Source organism: Chenopodium quinoa, unplaced genomic scaffold (assembly GCF_001683475.1).
Source record: "Chenopodium quinoa cultivar QQ74 unplaced genomic scaffold, ASM168347v1, whole genome shotgun sequence".
Lineage (NCBI taxonomy): Eukaryota > Viridiplantae > Streptophyta > Magnoliopsida > Caryophyllales > Amaranthaceae > Chenopodium > Chenopodium quinoa.
Window position 1 is genome coordinate 320,217 of NW_018742372.1, and position 17,765 is coordinate 337,981.

General features: G+C 35.2%; 1 protein-coding gene across 2 annotated transcripts; it reads right to left on the reverse strand.

Annotated features, from left to right (window-relative positions):
• Window positions 1-3,646: 3,646 nt before the first annotated feature.
• Window positions 3,647-17,502, reverse strand: LOC110696615 (cell wall integrity protein scw1-like). Of its 2 annotated transcripts, none has more exons than XM_021873964.1 (9): window positions 17,196-17,502; window positions 16,937-17,116; window positions 16,767-16,842; window positions 14,683-14,812; window positions 14,445-14,565; window positions 11,836-11,927; window positions 5,631-5,700; window positions 5,454-5,536; window positions 3,647-4,960 (listed from the first exon to the last, which is right to left on the reverse strand). In XM_021873964.1, the coding sequence occupies exons 1-9, from the start codon at window positions 17,349-17,351 to the stop codon at window positions 4,840-4,842; spliced, it is 1,029 nt and encodes a 342-aa protein (XP_021729656.1). In that variant the 5' UTR covers window positions 17,352-17,502; the 3' UTR covers window positions 3,647-4,839. The 2 variants fall into 2 exon arrangements, with proteins under 2 accessions (XP_021729656.1, XP_021729649.1); XM_021873957.1 differs by having other exon boundaries at window positions 16,937-17,119.
• Window positions 17,503-17,765: the final 263 nt, after the last annotated feature.

Genomic DNA, 17,765 nt, shown 5'->3' on the forward strand with positions numbered 1-17,765 from the left:
TAGGAAACTGTCCACCCACGGTTTCTCAGAAACTGAATACTTAAGACACACGGCTAGAACATGAGAACATGGTAGGTGAAATATCATCGGTTTGTTGCATGTACATGTTCTTAAATTAAAGTTAACGGTATGCTTATGACCCCCTTTTCTCCCTATCCTTTCTCCTCGGTGTGTTTTTACTTGGTATATACCAAGCTGGCGGCTATAAACATCCACTGTATGGTATTTTGCCTTTCTATTATTCTTCTCCAAAATGGCGGTGACCTTAGGTGAGTATGCATATCCGTGAGCACGCCTAGCAAGTGAACTATCTCTGCTTCTGTTAAAGTACTTGTTAACTCTGTGGAAAGTTAACTCGACAAGGGACATGATTGGCAGAAAACGAGCTCCCTTCAACACATTGTTAAAAGTTTCTGAGAAATTTGTAGTACATATACCATGCCTCCGACCAGCGTCATGAAACAAGGACCATCTGTGAAACGGCACATCCGTGATGTACTCTAGGGACTTAAAACAAGCTTCGCCGATAGAACGCATATCTTCAACCAATTTTTTTTCTTGGCGTTGGTATGCAGCAGCCTTGAACCTGTCTCTCATGTCGTTGTTTTTCACATGGGTCCTCAAGTTAGAGGCCATGTGTCGAACGCAAAACCTGTGAAAGGCCCGTGGCTCATGAAATCCAACATCCGGGTTAGTCATCGCAGCAATAATCCCCGCATGTCGGTCAGATATAACACATAGGCCCTCTCGATCAGTAACATGAACCCGAATGCAGCTTAGAAACCAGGACCAACTCGAGGTGTTTTCCCCTTCAACTATTGCAAATGCTAAAGGAAATACCTGAAAATTAGCATCAACACTTGTAGCAACCAAAAGTGTGCCTTTATATTTCCCATACAAGTGTGTCCCATCAATAGATAACAGAGGCATGCAGTGTTTGAACCCATCGATGGAAGGCTTAAAGGCTCAAAACACTCGTTCAAATACCTCCATGTTGCTGTAATAAACGCCTTCAGCAATAGCTTTGTATTTCCACAGAACTACAGTGCCTGGGTTCGACTCCTGGAGGGCTTGCATGAATGAAGGAAGTCTGTTGTATGAACTCTCCCAATCCCCAAAAATTTCCGCAATCGCTTTCTGTTTGGCATACCACGCTCTTCGATATGGAACATCGAATTGAAATTTGTTGGAGATGATATGTTGTATGAACTCAACTCTCAAACATGGATCTTTCTGCACAAACGACTTCACATAGTCGCAGATAACAGAGGAGTCCAAGTGTCGATGATCTCTGGGCGGAACTTCATTAACACAATTGTCGCGATGTGGGCCCTTGTAAGATACGATCTTAAAGGCACGTGTGGTTAGATTTGTTTTTGTACCACGTAGCGACCAACCACACCCCCTCTTGCACTTTAAATGAAGGACATTCTCATTCGACGTCACTGTGGTGTAGAAATGATTTCGCTCTATGGAATACAATTTCACCATTTCCTGTAGCGCTTTCTTATTGTCGAAAATCATGCCCTTCTCAAATTCTCCCCCGACACGAAACGAACACTGGCTCCCCGAATCACCCCAATGTATGTCCACCTCATAGTTCTCGTTTATTTGACTGAACCAAGGTAATGGAGTTCTAGCAACAACATCATCCACAGACAAATCGTTGTTTATAACATCTTCTTCATCTCCGTCTTCACCCTCGTCGTTTGTGTCATTGTACATATCAAGAACAGACAACTCGTTGTTTACAACAAGTTCAGCATTCACCAAAGTCTGAAACGGTGGTGTTTCAATATGTTCTTGCGTGGGAGAGTAACTTTGCAACTGCATCGATGATGAAATGTCATTGTTTGAGGTAGATGGACCAGGTTGCTGCATTGACCCCGACGCCGTAAATTGTGAACTGAATAGAATGTCAAATTGATCGTCGTGTAACATTCTACTGAAAGAACCCATTCCATATTCAGATGATGGAATGTTATATGCGGGCATTTGTAGAGAGCTTGCATTGTATGATGGAAGAAATGTTGGTTGTTGAGTACATACAGACACCGTTTCCACATACAAATCAGTAGGAAGAGACCTCATTGCAACGACACCCCTCAAAACCTCCAAATGGTCGTCATTCAAAACAGGTAAGATTTGAATCCCGCTAACACTTTCAAACCTCATTTTGATGTTCACTTCAACACTTGTTGGCTTTGAACCAATTATAGTATAAACTTTCTTCAACAAATCATTGTAAGTCATACAAGGTTTCAATGCTAGCGGTTCCATTTTTCCTCCTCTATACTCGACATTGGGTCCGACACACAAAATTTCACCCCCCAACGGCATAACAAAACAATCAATTGTGAAGCCATGTTCTACATAACATCAGACCACATATTAGGTGACACATATGCACAACTAAAACCACAATGATTCCAATAAATCCCCAAGCAAAGCGTACATACAACGCAGTGTTCAACAACATACTAACTTACCTACTTAATCTAACAATGTAAGATACATTTAAATGTACTTAACTCAACAATGTAGTTCGTAATTCCCTAAATGCTTCATATATGTAGTTCAACAACTAAATGCTTCATATAAATTATACGAAATTATACAACATACATATAACTATACTTAATTTCAATAATTAAACAACAATGTATTATGTAGTTATACATATTTCGCATACTTGAACAACACTATAGTACATACATTGTAAATTACAAACATAAATTCCCAAAAAACATCATACACAAGTAAAATAGTTAAATTCAAGACATACCTCAATTTCGATGAAAGTAGGGCGTAACAGTGTTGAACAAAGAAGGAGGATTAATTTTTATTGACTATGATGCAAAACTAAGCTACGGAATGTGATGAAATTGCTTCAAATATGGAGAATTGGAAGTTGGTATGCGCGGGGTTAGGGTTTGCAATTTGGGGGTTTGGTTGAATAATGAAGAACAGCGATATATGCTGTTAGAAATACCCGACTCTAAAACGCCAACGACGTTAGCGCTTTTGTGTTAAAAGTAAAACGCCAACGGCGTTAGCGTTTTTGTGGAAATGTTTTTTTTAAAAAATGTGCCCAGCAGTAAAACGCCACCCTTGATGGCGTTTTACCTTTGACTAAAAATTAAAAAAAAAATTGCCCAGGGTAAAACGCCACCCTGGTTGGCGTTTTACCCTGAAAGCTTAGTTTGGTAAATAGTTTTGCCACACGTCTTGTTTGGGAAATTGTTTTCCAAAAACGCTCATTTTGACAATTTTTCCATCAAATTACTCTGCTTATTTTTACTGAATACTGACTTGGACATAATTACAGATAGATATTGTCGCGCATTTCCATGGTTATCGCTCTAATAAAGAACTTAAAGAACATACAAAACAATTTTCATAATCGTATAGAAATTTACACAAACAAAAAGCATATGTAATGTTTCATCTTTATTCCAAATCAACCTTTTTAAAAAGTGAATAAAAAACACCAATTTTTTGTCAAGAATTAATACGCTAGAGTTTAGGAATCTGACTTTGAGCCATCAATCTAAAAGCCCAGAAAATAAAGAATTGGTATAAAATTTTGACAAAAATTAATACGTTAGAGAAATTTCAAAGGAATGTGAATAGATTCAATAGAAGCTAAACGTAAACTTCCCTTGTTATATTTGCTAAATGAAAAGAAGACAATATACGGAGTAGTGATCAAGAGTCATACGTGATAACGTATGTACCTATGCCTTTGAACACATGCACCATGCTGAGGCTTGCACTTACACCACCCCAAGTCCAAGCGCAACATTCAACATTCAACATCTCAAGCCCTCAAAGGCTCATCTTACCTTTCCATAAACAAAAATGAAAACACAAAACAATAATTGTAGAGTACAGCTCTAGCAAATATAGCAGCTGATCCTTTAGTTATCTCTGGCAGCTAATATACAGTTCACTTACAAAGTTGAAACTACAACAATCAATCCTAACCCAAAAGAACTTTCCCAACAAAAACAGCCAAATAGAAGTCTACAAGACCATACGAGTGCTTTAACTTCCTATTCAATGTGCTTTTGCATAAGGAAACTTGAAAGGCGATATATCATCCCAAAAAAACCCCAAGATGACCTTACCTAGTGGGGCTGATTTCCAGAAAATGAGCTGCAGCGACCATTCAAACACAAAGCAATGATATCATTAGTCACTGACTGATAGCCTGCACGATAACAAGAGCACATTTTCTCAAAATTTTCCAGCAAAAAAGCTTTCTTCGAAGAGCCTAAACCCTGAAATATATAGCTATCTCCTGTTTCAACCAGTAGAAATGATGGATTGACAGGTTGACGATAAATGAAACATGATGCCAATGATAATGGCAATGGATTGCAGAAGCAATCATGATCAGTGACGTGAGCTCCTATGCTTCCTTTCCAATATTTCATGCCCATGAATGAAAATCATGACTACAAGAATATAAGTTTCAACTATGTGACTTTGCAGTCCATCTATATTATGCCAAATTGTCAATCAACAGCATGGTCAGTATGAACATCAAACACACACATCCATAAAACTACAGCTGGAATGCATCAGTCCTACAAGATAACAGAATGATATTTATGATGTCATCAAGGCAGTTAGAGGTATGCTTTTGCAATGCATAGCTTGGATATCAAGGCAAAACATGGCCCAATGGTACATTCATGATGTCATTATGCGCACTCATTCACATAAGAAGAAATGCTAATGCTGATGAAATGGATGTGTGCAACAGCTGCATGATGCATCCTATCATGTAGTTGCAAATTTGGACCATTTAAAATAGAGTACATCCCCTTCAGACTACTGGTAATTCATAGGCGGGGCAGGTCCACTCATGCCATTCACAGGGGCAGCGGCGGCGGCAGCAGCAGCAGCAGGGTGATTGGAATCCTTCCTCTTACCAAAGGGATTCTTTGAATACGTGTCAAAAGTCAAGAAATACAGTTATATAAAGAACAAATTACAGGTAACAGAAAGCACATGACACAAGCAGAACAAATTACAGAACAGAAAGTACGTGATATAAGCGGACTGGTGAGCTAAAAGTACTAGCAAATGCGAGTGAAGATAGTCTATTTTAAACAAATTATGAAGCACAAATTGACATTAGAGAGAACAGGAACTTCAGGGGGAAAATGTGGAGTAATTTTTCAAGCATACAAGTAAAAGCTTAATTATGATCATTGCAGTGTAGACATGCCTTCGAAAAGAAAGACATCAAGCAATCAACTGGCCTAACCGAGTACAGAAATAAAGTTGCCACAAGCAAGCTAGCAAAAAAACTAAGAATTCCACACAGAACAAACACAAGGTATAAAGTATAATATGCATGAAAAGACAAAAATTGCAGAAATGATAATGTAAATATCCAGATAATCAAGCATTGTATGCATGATCAATAAAAGAAAGGATATTGTATCCGCATGCCAACAGAGCCAGAACTAGGAATGACTGCCCCTTGCAGATTATGATGAACATGAGAAGCGCTATTTAAATCCTGCAGAGAGAGGAAAAAGAAGATATTTTCAAGTAGTGGAACAAAAAGAAAGTGATGAAACAAGAAACCAATCAACCACTAAATGAACACTCACTTCAAATTCAATAAAGCAAACAGTGTGTCTTTCCTGTCTCAGAACCTTCATCTGTTTATAGCCTGGTTGTCTGCATCATGTGAACCCATGATCAAAACAGATCAACATCATAATTAGAGCAAACACACATTTTACAGAAAAAGATTTGCAATACTTTAAAACCATACAAGATATCAGCAACAAAGATAAACTTGACTAAAAGTACAAACATCAAAGCAGCTAAAAATAATGTGATTCTCGCATTGTCGGACCCCAAGATCATTCAATAATGAGGAATCAAGTTAAGATTACATCATATTGGCAGATTGGGGAAGGAGGGAGGGGGGGGGGGGGGGGGGGGGGGGAAGGTGGATCTATCCCATCGAAAAGGCAGAGTTTCACAAGCTGTAGAAACAAGTTGCACTTCTCCATTCCCTAAATGCTGCACCTTGGGTGGGTTTACGCATCCCAATGCACATGTTCAACCTTAAGTATTTATCAATACTACCTCTATTTCATATTATTTGCAACAAATGTTTTCTTTCCTTTTTAAGTTATCATTTCTCTCTATCTCTCCTCATCACATGCATCTCTATCTTTCTCTTTCCATTTAACACTCGCAAACAAATTTCGCCTAGGAGTCCGTGCAACCCTCCAAAGTTGAAATAATAAGAAACAGAGGTAGTAATATAAGAGTAAAAATTATTACAAAAACAGTTTATATAATGAAAGTGTATACCAAGACAAATCAACAAGACCCCACATAACTATATATTTTCTTCTATATAAACCACAATATGTGGTTGAATAGTAATGTTTGATGTCAAAAGTGCAAAAGTTGCAATATTTATACATCAACAAACGAGTTCTTTCAAAAAGACAAGGGACCAAAATTTAAAGGGTATGAACGAAAGCCTCACATTTAATGAAAAGCCACGAGTACCAAATAACAGTAAACTCGGGTATATATTTAGTTCTATCATAACTAACAATTAGGCAGAACACACAGAAATAAGCTACTTTCATTCACTATCTGAATTATAAATCTATTCAGGTACTTTCATTTCTTTTATACAATAGGTTCAGACAAATGTCATCCATAACAAAGAATCCTGAATATCAGGAAATTAAAGCAGTTTTGGATAATAATCTATGGGCATGTTCCCATTGCTGCCATAGTGCTTTACTATTGGAGTGTCATGGATCCTTAGTTTTAAAGGCGCGAGGCGCACCGAGGCACAAAGGGTTCCCGGAGCAGAGAGGCGCGCCTCTCGTATATGAGGCGCACTTTTTTTATATTTTTTATTTTAATTATTGTACAGCTTTCTTGGTATTGAAAATATAGGGAAATAACCTCAAATATATTTATATAAGTTAAATAATTAATTAAAAAAATTGTTTTAAAAAAAATTAGAAAAGAGGGGGAAGAAGTCACGTGGTTACTAAAATCAGAAGGGGAAGTGGGCTTTCAAGTCTTCAACTGAAGAAAAAAAAAAGGAAAGGAAAAAAAAAAAACCCCTTACCTGTGAAGAAGAAAAAACAAAGCAAAGCAAACTTACCTGCCTGACCCGCGATGGCCTCCGGTAGATCTGGTGCCGGAAACTGTCGAGGATTGTACTCCGGCGATCACTGTTGTAGCAGCACCGATCAATATCCCGATTGTTCAGTATTTCGTAACTTAGGATTTTTCGATAATTAGGGTTTTACGATTGGGGGTTAAATTAAAGCAATTTTATTCAATTAATAAGGGGCTTTTGCTCGATTTATCATTTTAAAGACTGGGTATGTTTCAATTTGATGAAAAAATGGTTTTTTTTTTAACAAAATTAATCCAGATCCCCTTTTTGGCGCTTTTAAACATTAGGCGGTTGAGGCGTTGCGCCTTGAGCGTTGGTGGAGGCGGTTGAGGTGTGCACCTTCTGGATTGCGCTACACCTGGGAAGGCCGAGGCGTTTTGGCCTGCGCCTCACTTCACCTAGCACCTAGGCGCTCTTGAGGCGCGCTTTTTAAAACTAAGCATGGATCCTGTGTATAGATCTTTTTATCACATCTTAATTCTACTTTGTCACTCACAAAAAGGATAGGTTCTTTCGTATATCCTTTGAGCAAGATGTGATACCCGAGTGTAATTTGTCCAGATAGACGACATATGCACAATGCGGAGATTGGCACTGAAAGTAACTTAATTCATGGGATAAGGAATTGAAGGGATCCATGAAAAGACTACAATTATTTCCAAACATCATGCAACATGCATGTCTGAAAAGGGAAAAGCACCGATTCAAATTCTAAAATTTATACAATGCAATAACAGTCGAATAAACTAAGAATATCAAAATATGATAGAAGAATAATGAAGTGATCAAATCTTAAGTAACTGAGCGCCCAGATGGGGAAGCTGAGAGGAAAAGAAAAAAGGAACGATAGGAACCATATTAGGTGGAAAAAATGGAATTGGATACTAAAGATAAAGGATATTGTTAGATACAGTCCATGTAAAAACTAGTGTGTTTCAACCTGTGTTACCCCGACACTCCCCTCAACCCAGAGTATTGCGTGTCGACTCGACACGATGCGCAGTATGACGCGCGACACGCCTGGGTTGAGGCGTCGACTCGCGTACTGGAGAAGTGTCGCGATCCATTGATTTTGAGTTTCGTGGAGCTGTGGAAGCCATTATGAATAAGAAAGTTAAGGGTTAAAGAGAAAGGAAGGGATAAATAAAAAGTAAATGGAGGACATCTGTTTGACTATCTTTTGCACAACTGAATATTAATTTTTTTTTACTCAAGTACATTTTACTGTTTACTGACTTTACCTTTTCATGACTTAGGTGAGAGTATGTCAACTGTTTTCCATTTAATTTTTATGTACTTGAAAAACACATACTTGTATATATTACGTACAACTGCTTGCTCTCTTACTGTTTACCCTTTTTATTTTTTTGGGTACAAATGATAATATTATAGATTTTTTTTCTTTTTTACCAAGTATCTGAAAAATTTCCCGACACTTTATATGCCAACCGTAAGACACTCTTTTAACCGTATCCCCGTGTCAACTATTTTTTAAATCGGAGGATTTGATCCTCTGATCCCTACTTGGATACAACACCCAAACTCGAGTGTGTGTAACATAGGTTTCAACTTCCAATATAGCATATTTATGGGGCAAATCATTATGTTTGATTTCATATGTGTGAGATAAATCCCAATATTAGACCAAATTCACCATCCCATCATCAATCTCGCAGACCTCCTCTCATCTATGGACTACGATTTTATATGAGATTACCTGCTAGGCTCCCACACCTCAAAAGAAAAGAACAGTACCCATTGGCAGATCTTGAATTAAAAAATTGGGATTGCATAACTTTTACAGACCTTTCCCTGACACAAATACATACATTGGTCATTTTTTATGGGCTCATTGGGTCCATCCAGCAGGCTTTAGGGCCTGTTCTGATTTACTAAACTGAGCTGAGCTAAACTGAACTGATTGGAGCTAAGCTGAGCTGACCTGAATAAAGCTAAAATAAATTGTTTATGAGAGAAGGAAATTAGGAACTGAACTAGACTGAATTGAACTTAACTGAAATTAAGATAAAGAGAACAGGCCCTTAAAGTTTACACTTCCAAATAATTATAAAGAGCAAGTTGTTGTCAAGTTCGGGGTTGGCAAGAACCCATTTATCATAAAGGGTTTAAAATTTAGCACACGTGAGGTAAAAGAACAAGTTATTTTTATGCATGACAGCATGAATAATTGATTATTATAGGTAATGACCTAGTGGAGTTGGAATACGTAAAGTAAAGGATATTGCAGGATATAGCCCATGTAAATACAGCTACAGTGTTCCAACTTCAAATAAAGCATATATTAGAGGCAAATCACTAAGTTTGATTTTATCTCTAAGATAAGCCAAACCTAAAACCAAATTCCCCATCCCAATATAAATCTAATCCTCCCATTTTACAGAGCATTCAAACACATGGGAAAACCTACTACGGCTGCCACACTCCATAAAGATACCTCAAAACCCATTGGCAGATACAGATTTACAATTTGGGAATGCACAACTTTTCAAACCTTCCTCAAAGACACACATACATATATTGGTCATTGGCTCACTAAATTTTGTCCAGCGGGCATTAGAGTTTAGACTAGCATAAGATTAGAATGGGTAAGTTGCTGTCAAGCTTTGGGCAGGAAGGGCACACATATTAATATTTCAAAGTGTTTGCATATGTGAGGTAAGAAGAACAAGACCTTATTTATGTGACTGAATGCATGAAAGCATGATTAATTGAGTATTATACTCCTTCAATCCCCAAATAAAAGTCTCATCTGCCTTTTGAACATGTTTTTAGGAAGCTGAATATAAAAAAAAATTAAAAAAAAATCTGATAGTTAGGCTTGGTTGATTGAAGGTAAATACTTCAATAAACTAGATGTTTGTGATTTCATAACATTCAGTGATGAATTTTAAAATGATTTTTTGGTGAAAGAAAGAATTATATAGCAATTATTTAATTCGAAAGCTGATCATAGGGTAAAAATAGAATGTAAGATCCTACAATGCAAGTGAAGTAGCAACTCTGCTTCATTACAATCATGTAGGTTTACCTCTCCCTTAGATGTCTTTCTACTTCTAAGTTTGTCCAAATTCGAAAATGAAATCAATAAAACATGGCATTACATGCCCAAGAAGTAGAAATTGCTAAAACTTCTATAACATGATACTTGAAGTAGAATGCTTCCATTCTTCAAATTGTTACATTGATGCATTATTAATTAGTTTATCTCAATTAAGGGAAGGATTTTGACATGGATTAATCTGCATGATTAAGATTATGAATTTTAATTGATTGCAACAATAAAATATGATTTATTGCTAATAAGTTCAAAGATTTTAAGTTTGCAAATATAATTGCTTAATATTCTACTCCAATGGTTTCTAAATAATTGACACGATCAAACTTGGCACACATGCAAATGTACTAGTTTGACTTTAAATATATATAATTAAATATTAGTAAAAAAAAAAAAAGTTGATATCAAACTTTATATTAATAACTATTTAACAAAATATTTCATGATAATATTCTTTTTTTTTTTTAACGTTGCTAAAAAAAACGATGGTCAAAGTTAGTATGTGAATAGTAAAAAAAGGTCAAAACATTTCAATTAAGTTAGTATGTGAATAGTAAAAAAACGATGGTCAAAGTTAGTGATGATTTTCTTTGTAGAGATTATAAAAAAAATCAGATTTCATATGTATAATAAGTTTTCACATAAAACTTGTTTATATGATAAACAATATTTGAATCATTATAATGACCGAAATATATGTGCTTTGAGAAAAAAAAAAAAAAAAAAAAAAAAAAAAAAAAAAAAAAAAAAACTGAATAATAAATGATGATGATGATAATAATAATAATAATAATAATAATAATAATGATGATGATGAAGTTTGGTTTAGTAAATGTGAATAAATATAAAGGTGGAATGATGATGATGATAATAATAATAATAATAATAATAATAATAATAATAATAATAATAATAATAATAATAATAATAATAATAATAATAATAATAATAATAATGATGATGAAGTTTGGTTTAGTAAATGTGAATAAATATAAAGGTGGAATGAAACTTTAATTTAAGGACAAGATTTTTGGGCAAATAATCTTAGAGGGTACAAAAACAGAAGAAAAAATTTATTTTTTAGGGTCTTATGATTAAACCTTTAAAGGCATAAGCATAATATGTCTCAAATAGGGTTTCAACATGAAAGAAGAGATAACAATAATGTGGCATGAGAGTCACCATTGGATCTGACCCAAATGTTGATCCTCATGACTCATAAAGACCCTAACCATAAATCTAATAAGCTTCAAAGGGAAGAAAAGAAATATATAAATTAATAGACATTTAAAACAAACAACAATTCCCTTCCTAGAAGGTGGCTTTTGGTTCCCGGACCTCTGGCTTGTGTTTTGTTGCCCTTGGACTTGTAGTCTTTGGTGGGCGGTTATCGCCTTGTGGCCTTGTGGGCTTGTACTTGCCGTTTTGGCTTTTCTTTATGGTAATGTTATTTCTATTTACCAAAAATAAAAAAAATGGCTAAACTAAACTACTGCTACCCCCACCCACCCCCCAATAAATATTGAAAAAGAAAACTAAAATAGCATTCAAACCAAGGAGGAGACATGCTTACATGCTAAACAAACCCCTCAGCTCATCCTCATTAATGTTCTCCCCAAGGTTACCAATGAATAGAGTATTACAAGGAGGATTATCTTTTGTGTTCTGCACAACAACAAAAATATATACAGTAATGAGAACAAGAGAAATAAAATTCAGTGCTGAACTATGCAAGGCAAGATATACAAATCAAAGAGATTAAAAAATTTAAATCGATAATAAAAAGTAAAAATACTAGGTAGTTCCTAATTTCAAGAAGCAATAAATAAAAATGATTCGCATAAGCAAAAGTAAGAAATTTTAGGTTTTAGGAACAAAAATTTTAGGATTTTAAAGCGGATTGCATGACAAACAGAGAAGATTCAGCACAAAACAACCCTTAGTCAAAAACTACAAACCGTGACATGTGGTGCCACGGAAATAAACAAGGCCAATCCATTATATTATGGCTTTTTAGTAACGAATTCTGGACCTGTCAGTCCATAGGTGTGATTTGAAAATAATATTACAACATCTATTATAGATTTTTGGTTTACCAAATTAGCTTTTGTAAAACATTATTTAAACCATCATGTGTATTGATAAAACTTTGGGAGTGTGATAGAACAAAGGTTAAGGAGAAGTTGAAATATTTTTGATAAATGGCTGTATGAGATTTTGAAATATTTTGCGTAAAAGAAGAAAGATTACGGATACAGAGCCAAAAAAAAACTAAAAAGTTTAAATTTTTAGGTTTTGACTTTTCACTCACAAAAAATCCTATAAACACCTTTCATGATCCTCAAATCATCTTGCCAAAGAATCCATAAGGCTATATAACCTTTGCTCTTGATATTACGATTGTTAAACTAAAACCCGATAACCTAAAATTTTGGAACAATATTCTGAGCTCCACATTGGATAGCATGAAGATCAAAATAACATAAAAGGTAAGACTTAAAGAAATTTAGCACAAAGAACCTATTAAACAACTAAGTTTAATAATCAAACAAACAAAATAGAGATTAAAAAGGCCAAGGGTTTGCCAGCAAGGAAAGATCACAAAATTCTGATGTTTCCACAAAAGATAGTTTACAAAGTACTAAAGGGAGGAATTTCCATATCTTAATTCAACAAAAAGCATAAGGGCATGTTCCCTCGTACATTATAATTATAGGAAGGCTAATATAACTAAGAAGTGACCTCAATATAAGGGCCATTAGATTACAATCAAAAGGCTAGGATCAAAAGTTAAACAATAATTTATCATTGGGAAAAAGAAATCCTAATCGCTAAATAACAAAGGAGTATATATTGAACAATCGAGCAATATGCACAACCGTAGGGTGGAACCTGAGAATTTTATTGGTGTGTTGCTAAATCATGCTGACTGCTCATGCAGATTTAGGCACGAGCATGCCATCTTTCATGACCGTTTGGGACTAATGTTGAATATAAAGCTGTCCGATGACTTGCATGACTAGCACAAGGCTGAATTTGTTCATGTTAGCTTCAAGGTTCATCCTTAAGATATCCAATCATCTTGCTAACTCACAACCAAGACTTAATGCAATTTGGCCTCACGCAAAACATGAAAGTAGTCCTAATTAAGGGCAGAGTATGGTAATTGGACAATTGGTAACCATGAAAATGTGGAACTTCTATCACCTCATCATCAACTAAGATGTATTGTTTCCGCATCAAAAGAATCCCATAAAGTCCTACAGAAATTAATTGTTTCCGCATCAACGATCACATGTAGCCACAAAGGTAACAAATAACCATGATATGTGGAGCTTCTACCACCTCATCATCAACTAATGGAGATTGTTTCCACATCAAAAGAACTCCATAAAGTCCTAAGGAAATTAATTGACATTCCAAAACAAACAAAAAGAAAAAAAGCTTAAGCATTAAGATTAATATGTAAAAATTAAGACTACAAAAAAGTGTTTTGTACGACTTTAACATCAAAGCTTTTACATTTTTGAGTCTTCAGTTTAAATAGCTGGATGAAAAATATATAAATATGCAAAGAAACATAACTCCTAGAAAAATTTTTAAAAATTAAAAAAAAAAAAAGAAAAAAAATGCAACAAACCACATTTAGACTCTACAGTAGCATTAAAAAGTCTACATATTCACCTAGATATGTCAATAATATTAATTAGGCACCAAAACAACAACAATAAATAAATAAATACAGTTGTTTTTTTTGTATTCAAGCATGATAAACAATGGTCGCTGTCCAAAAAAGTTCAAAACATCTGATTAGCATTGTATTTATATGTGTAAACTTCAATGTTACGGAGTACAATCATGTGTTTGTCCATTATTTCATACTGCATAAATATTTCTTTTGGGAGAGAGAGAGAGAAAGGGAGGGGGCTCATTTGACATTCCATATGTCTCAGCATTTAATTATGAAAAAAAAAAAGACATTTTTAAAAGTTCACAAAGCTACACAGTTATATACATTGTACTTAAAATGGAGTAGTAGCTAAGAATATTCTTATACGTGAAGTTCAATATTATTGGTAAGCATGATTGATTTATTATTGTAAAGACCTTAACTTGATAATCCATGCCATTGTCCATTATTATTCAATTTCATTCATGAGATAGAAGTCAAGGAGAAAGTACCTGCACAGGAACATAACTACTTGGTGCAGGTACAGGAGCAGGTGCAGGAGCAGGCATTGGAACTGGAGGTACAGGATATCCTCCATATGCATCATATGGTGGAGGAGGGGGAGCCATATACCTAAAACATAAAAAATAAAAATTATTATTGTCTCCATTCGATAAGAAAACTTTCAGCTGAACTAGTATGTTATTCACTAGACAGTGTTTTCACTGAGAATCAGCGTTGAAACTATACCCATGTGGTCCCCAAACAGGTGCTGGAGGAGGGTGAAATGGTGATGGACTGGCATAACCAGTATGCGTAAAGTCACCACCAGTTCGTAAACGTTTACTTTGGTCATAAGCATTTGTGTCTGTTACAATGCCTATTACAATAAGAGAAAAGAAGACATGAAAATTGTTATACATCAAACAGCAGTCCTCCCACCAGACAGGAAGAAAAAAGGACAAAAGACGCAGAAAGATAAAAGCCTGAATAAGGCAAGTAGTTAACAATTATAGCAAGCAGAAATAATCATAAATGAACAGCAATTAACACAGCTAAAAGCCAGTACACTGTATAGGCTGCATTCTTAAGCAAAATATGACACAAACAAGATGTATATATATGTTGCTCAAACTCGGATTTGGGTGCCGTTTCCGATACGGTGTCGACACTTAAGATGACTAGATTTAATAAAAATTTCATACAAGACCACTGTATAGATGGGTGTCGTGTCGTATCAAAGGATCCGACTCTGAAGTACAGGGTGTTGAAGTAGCCTAGATGTTTATTTTCATAATATCAAGTTTTTATAATTTATAAAAATATAAACATTTACAAATATTATTGGTCAAAGTTATTTCTCAACAGATGTGCTGGTCGAATGGTTGCATTTAAAGAAAAAACAAAGTTAGTATAATTTAATGCTAATAACTGCAATTTTGCTAATAATCAGATTGACTACATACCTTATATAGAAATTAAGCATTCAAATAATTAAATATGCTCCTAATACCTCAAAAAATAAGAGGAACATTAAGTTTTGGGGGGGGGGGGGGTGGGAGGGATGAAAGTGTAGCTAGGTGTTAGGGCATAATTTAGGTAATTTGTCAGAAAACTAAGCCTAAGATGGGGGCTAAGATAAAATTTAGGTTATTCAAATAGGTGTTGGGGCATAAATTAGTGTTCTTTGAAAAGAGTCTCTCTATTGATAAGATGGGGGATAACATATTAATATCATATTACACATACACCAATACTTACTCCAAAGATTATAAAAATGGATTGATTTTAGACCTCCATGAAAAAAAAGGCTAAATAATGGATTGACTTAGAACCTTCCTGCTTTCCAAAACATTAATAAAAACTTGAATGTGATTCATTTATTTTCTATTGTTTATGTTGATTAAAATTCCCAATTACACATGCACCAATACTTGCTCTAAAGATTTTAGAAATGTGCTGTGTCATACTGTGTACCATTATCCATATTACTCCGTAATATACATGCAAATCCCAACAAGAATATAAACACTAATCAGAGTTGTAGGAGCAGTTGCTACCTTGCTATCATTAATATATTATATTTATTAAAATAAGATGTATCTACAAGTCATATCACATTTCAGTGCCAAGAATATTCATACATTGCATTCCCATGTCATTGCATCATTGGTAAAAGAACACTCCTTTTCTTCTCCACCCTTCGGAAAAGCAAGTAAAGTGATGCATAATACTTTTGACAGTAAAACTAAAATCTTATATTCGTTTTAATGCTTAATTTCTAAATAAATATAAGGAAATCAAACTAGTCTCAAGATCCTTAGTGTCATGGTATTGGTAGGGGGTTTACACTACAAAATTCTCCGTTGTCTGACACTGAATATGTCAATTGGGCATTACATATATAGTTCAAGTGCACAATAACTTAACCCACTTCATGTATTTCCATTTATATTTTCCACCTTGAGGAGGACGTAGAAAGACAATACCAGTCATCATTAGAGCTCGACTAAAGACCAAAGTGAAGGCCAGCTTTTCAACGTCAAAGCAACCCTTCAACTAAGCACTTAATCTTTCCAAATCATCTAACTTCTGAGCTGCATACCACTCTAAACCTAACATACACTTTTTATTACAACACAGAAAAACAGGTGATCTAATCTTTATGCCATCTCAATTGAATAATACACGACAACCAACACTGATCCTAATACGAAAACTCCTTACGTCCCTCAGCTCCTCACCAATTATAATCAACATCAACATTGACTAAACAATTACCATTACAAAAAACAGACTAAACGAACATAATAAATAAAATCAAAAACACAAACCTCTCTTCACAAACAAATTCTTCTTTGCCATCTCTGTGTGCAAAACCGCCTTCGAATCCGCATCAAAAACCATATTCTACATACAAGTGGATCAAATAAAAATAAGCAAAATTAAACAATTCAACAATTCAATAAGAACAATCCAATGGCAAACAACAAAAATTAAACACCTGAAGAGCGTCTTTAGCAGCATGAGCAAACTCAGGCGAAGAGAAAAGAGCAAAACCCATAGGATGTTCTCCTTTATGATTAATTTGAGACGCCTCATAACCAGGCAACCATCGCAGCAAATTCTGCAATTCTCTCTCCTTCACATCTTCCGGCAATCCAGATATAAAAATCGTCCTCACCTGCTGAAAATTCATCAAAATAATTCATCAAAAATCAAATCAAAACCCTAAAAATCAGACGAAAGTGCAAAAAACTGACATCATCGGAAAGGCGATTATCGAGAGAAGGCGGTGGCATGGAGACGACGGAATTAGGCGGCGGAGGCGGAGCAACGGCGGCCGGGGCTAGTGGAGGTACCGGAGTTGGCGGCCATTGTTGGTGGTGGTGATAAGGATGAATTCCAGCACCCGCCATTGTTGTAGAAATCGAAGGTTTTTTTGATGAATGGTTTAGAGGAGTTCGTGCGATGTTATAAACCCTAATTGAAGGAGTGGTTGATTAGTGCAATGCCACTCATTAGTAGTAATGAGGCTCATGATTTAAGTTTAAGGAGTTTTAAACGAAGTGCTAGTCTTTTTTTAAGACATAGAATTACCACTTGGAAGTAAAATTTGTATATTTTGAAGATTGACTTGGTATTTTATTGCCTATTACGTGAGTTGGCATTATTTTTGGGGGTTGAAGTAGTTGACTTGATATCTTATGGGTTACTAGATTTGACGGAATCTCTTAAATCCTCTAAAGGAAAAAAAAAACATGTATTTGGATAAACATTGATTAGTTAGTTATCTTATCATGTATGAATATTCTTGGTAACGTGTGAGAATT

Excerpts from the sequence above, each read along its gene's own strand:
- LOC110696615 (XM_021873957.1), bottom strand. The coding sequence starts at position 17,351 with ATGGCGGGTGCTGGAATTCATCCTTATCACCACCACCAACAATGGCCG. Across the intron at positions 14,813-16,766 it reads GAATTTGTTTGTGAAGAGAG|GCATTGTAACAGACACAAAT; the intron begins GTTTGTGTTTTT and ends TTATTGTAATAG. Across the intron at positions 4,961-5,453 it reads TCTGTTGGCATGCGGATACA|GTATTCAAAGAATCCCTTTG; the intron begins ATATCCTTTCTT and ends GACTTTTGACAC.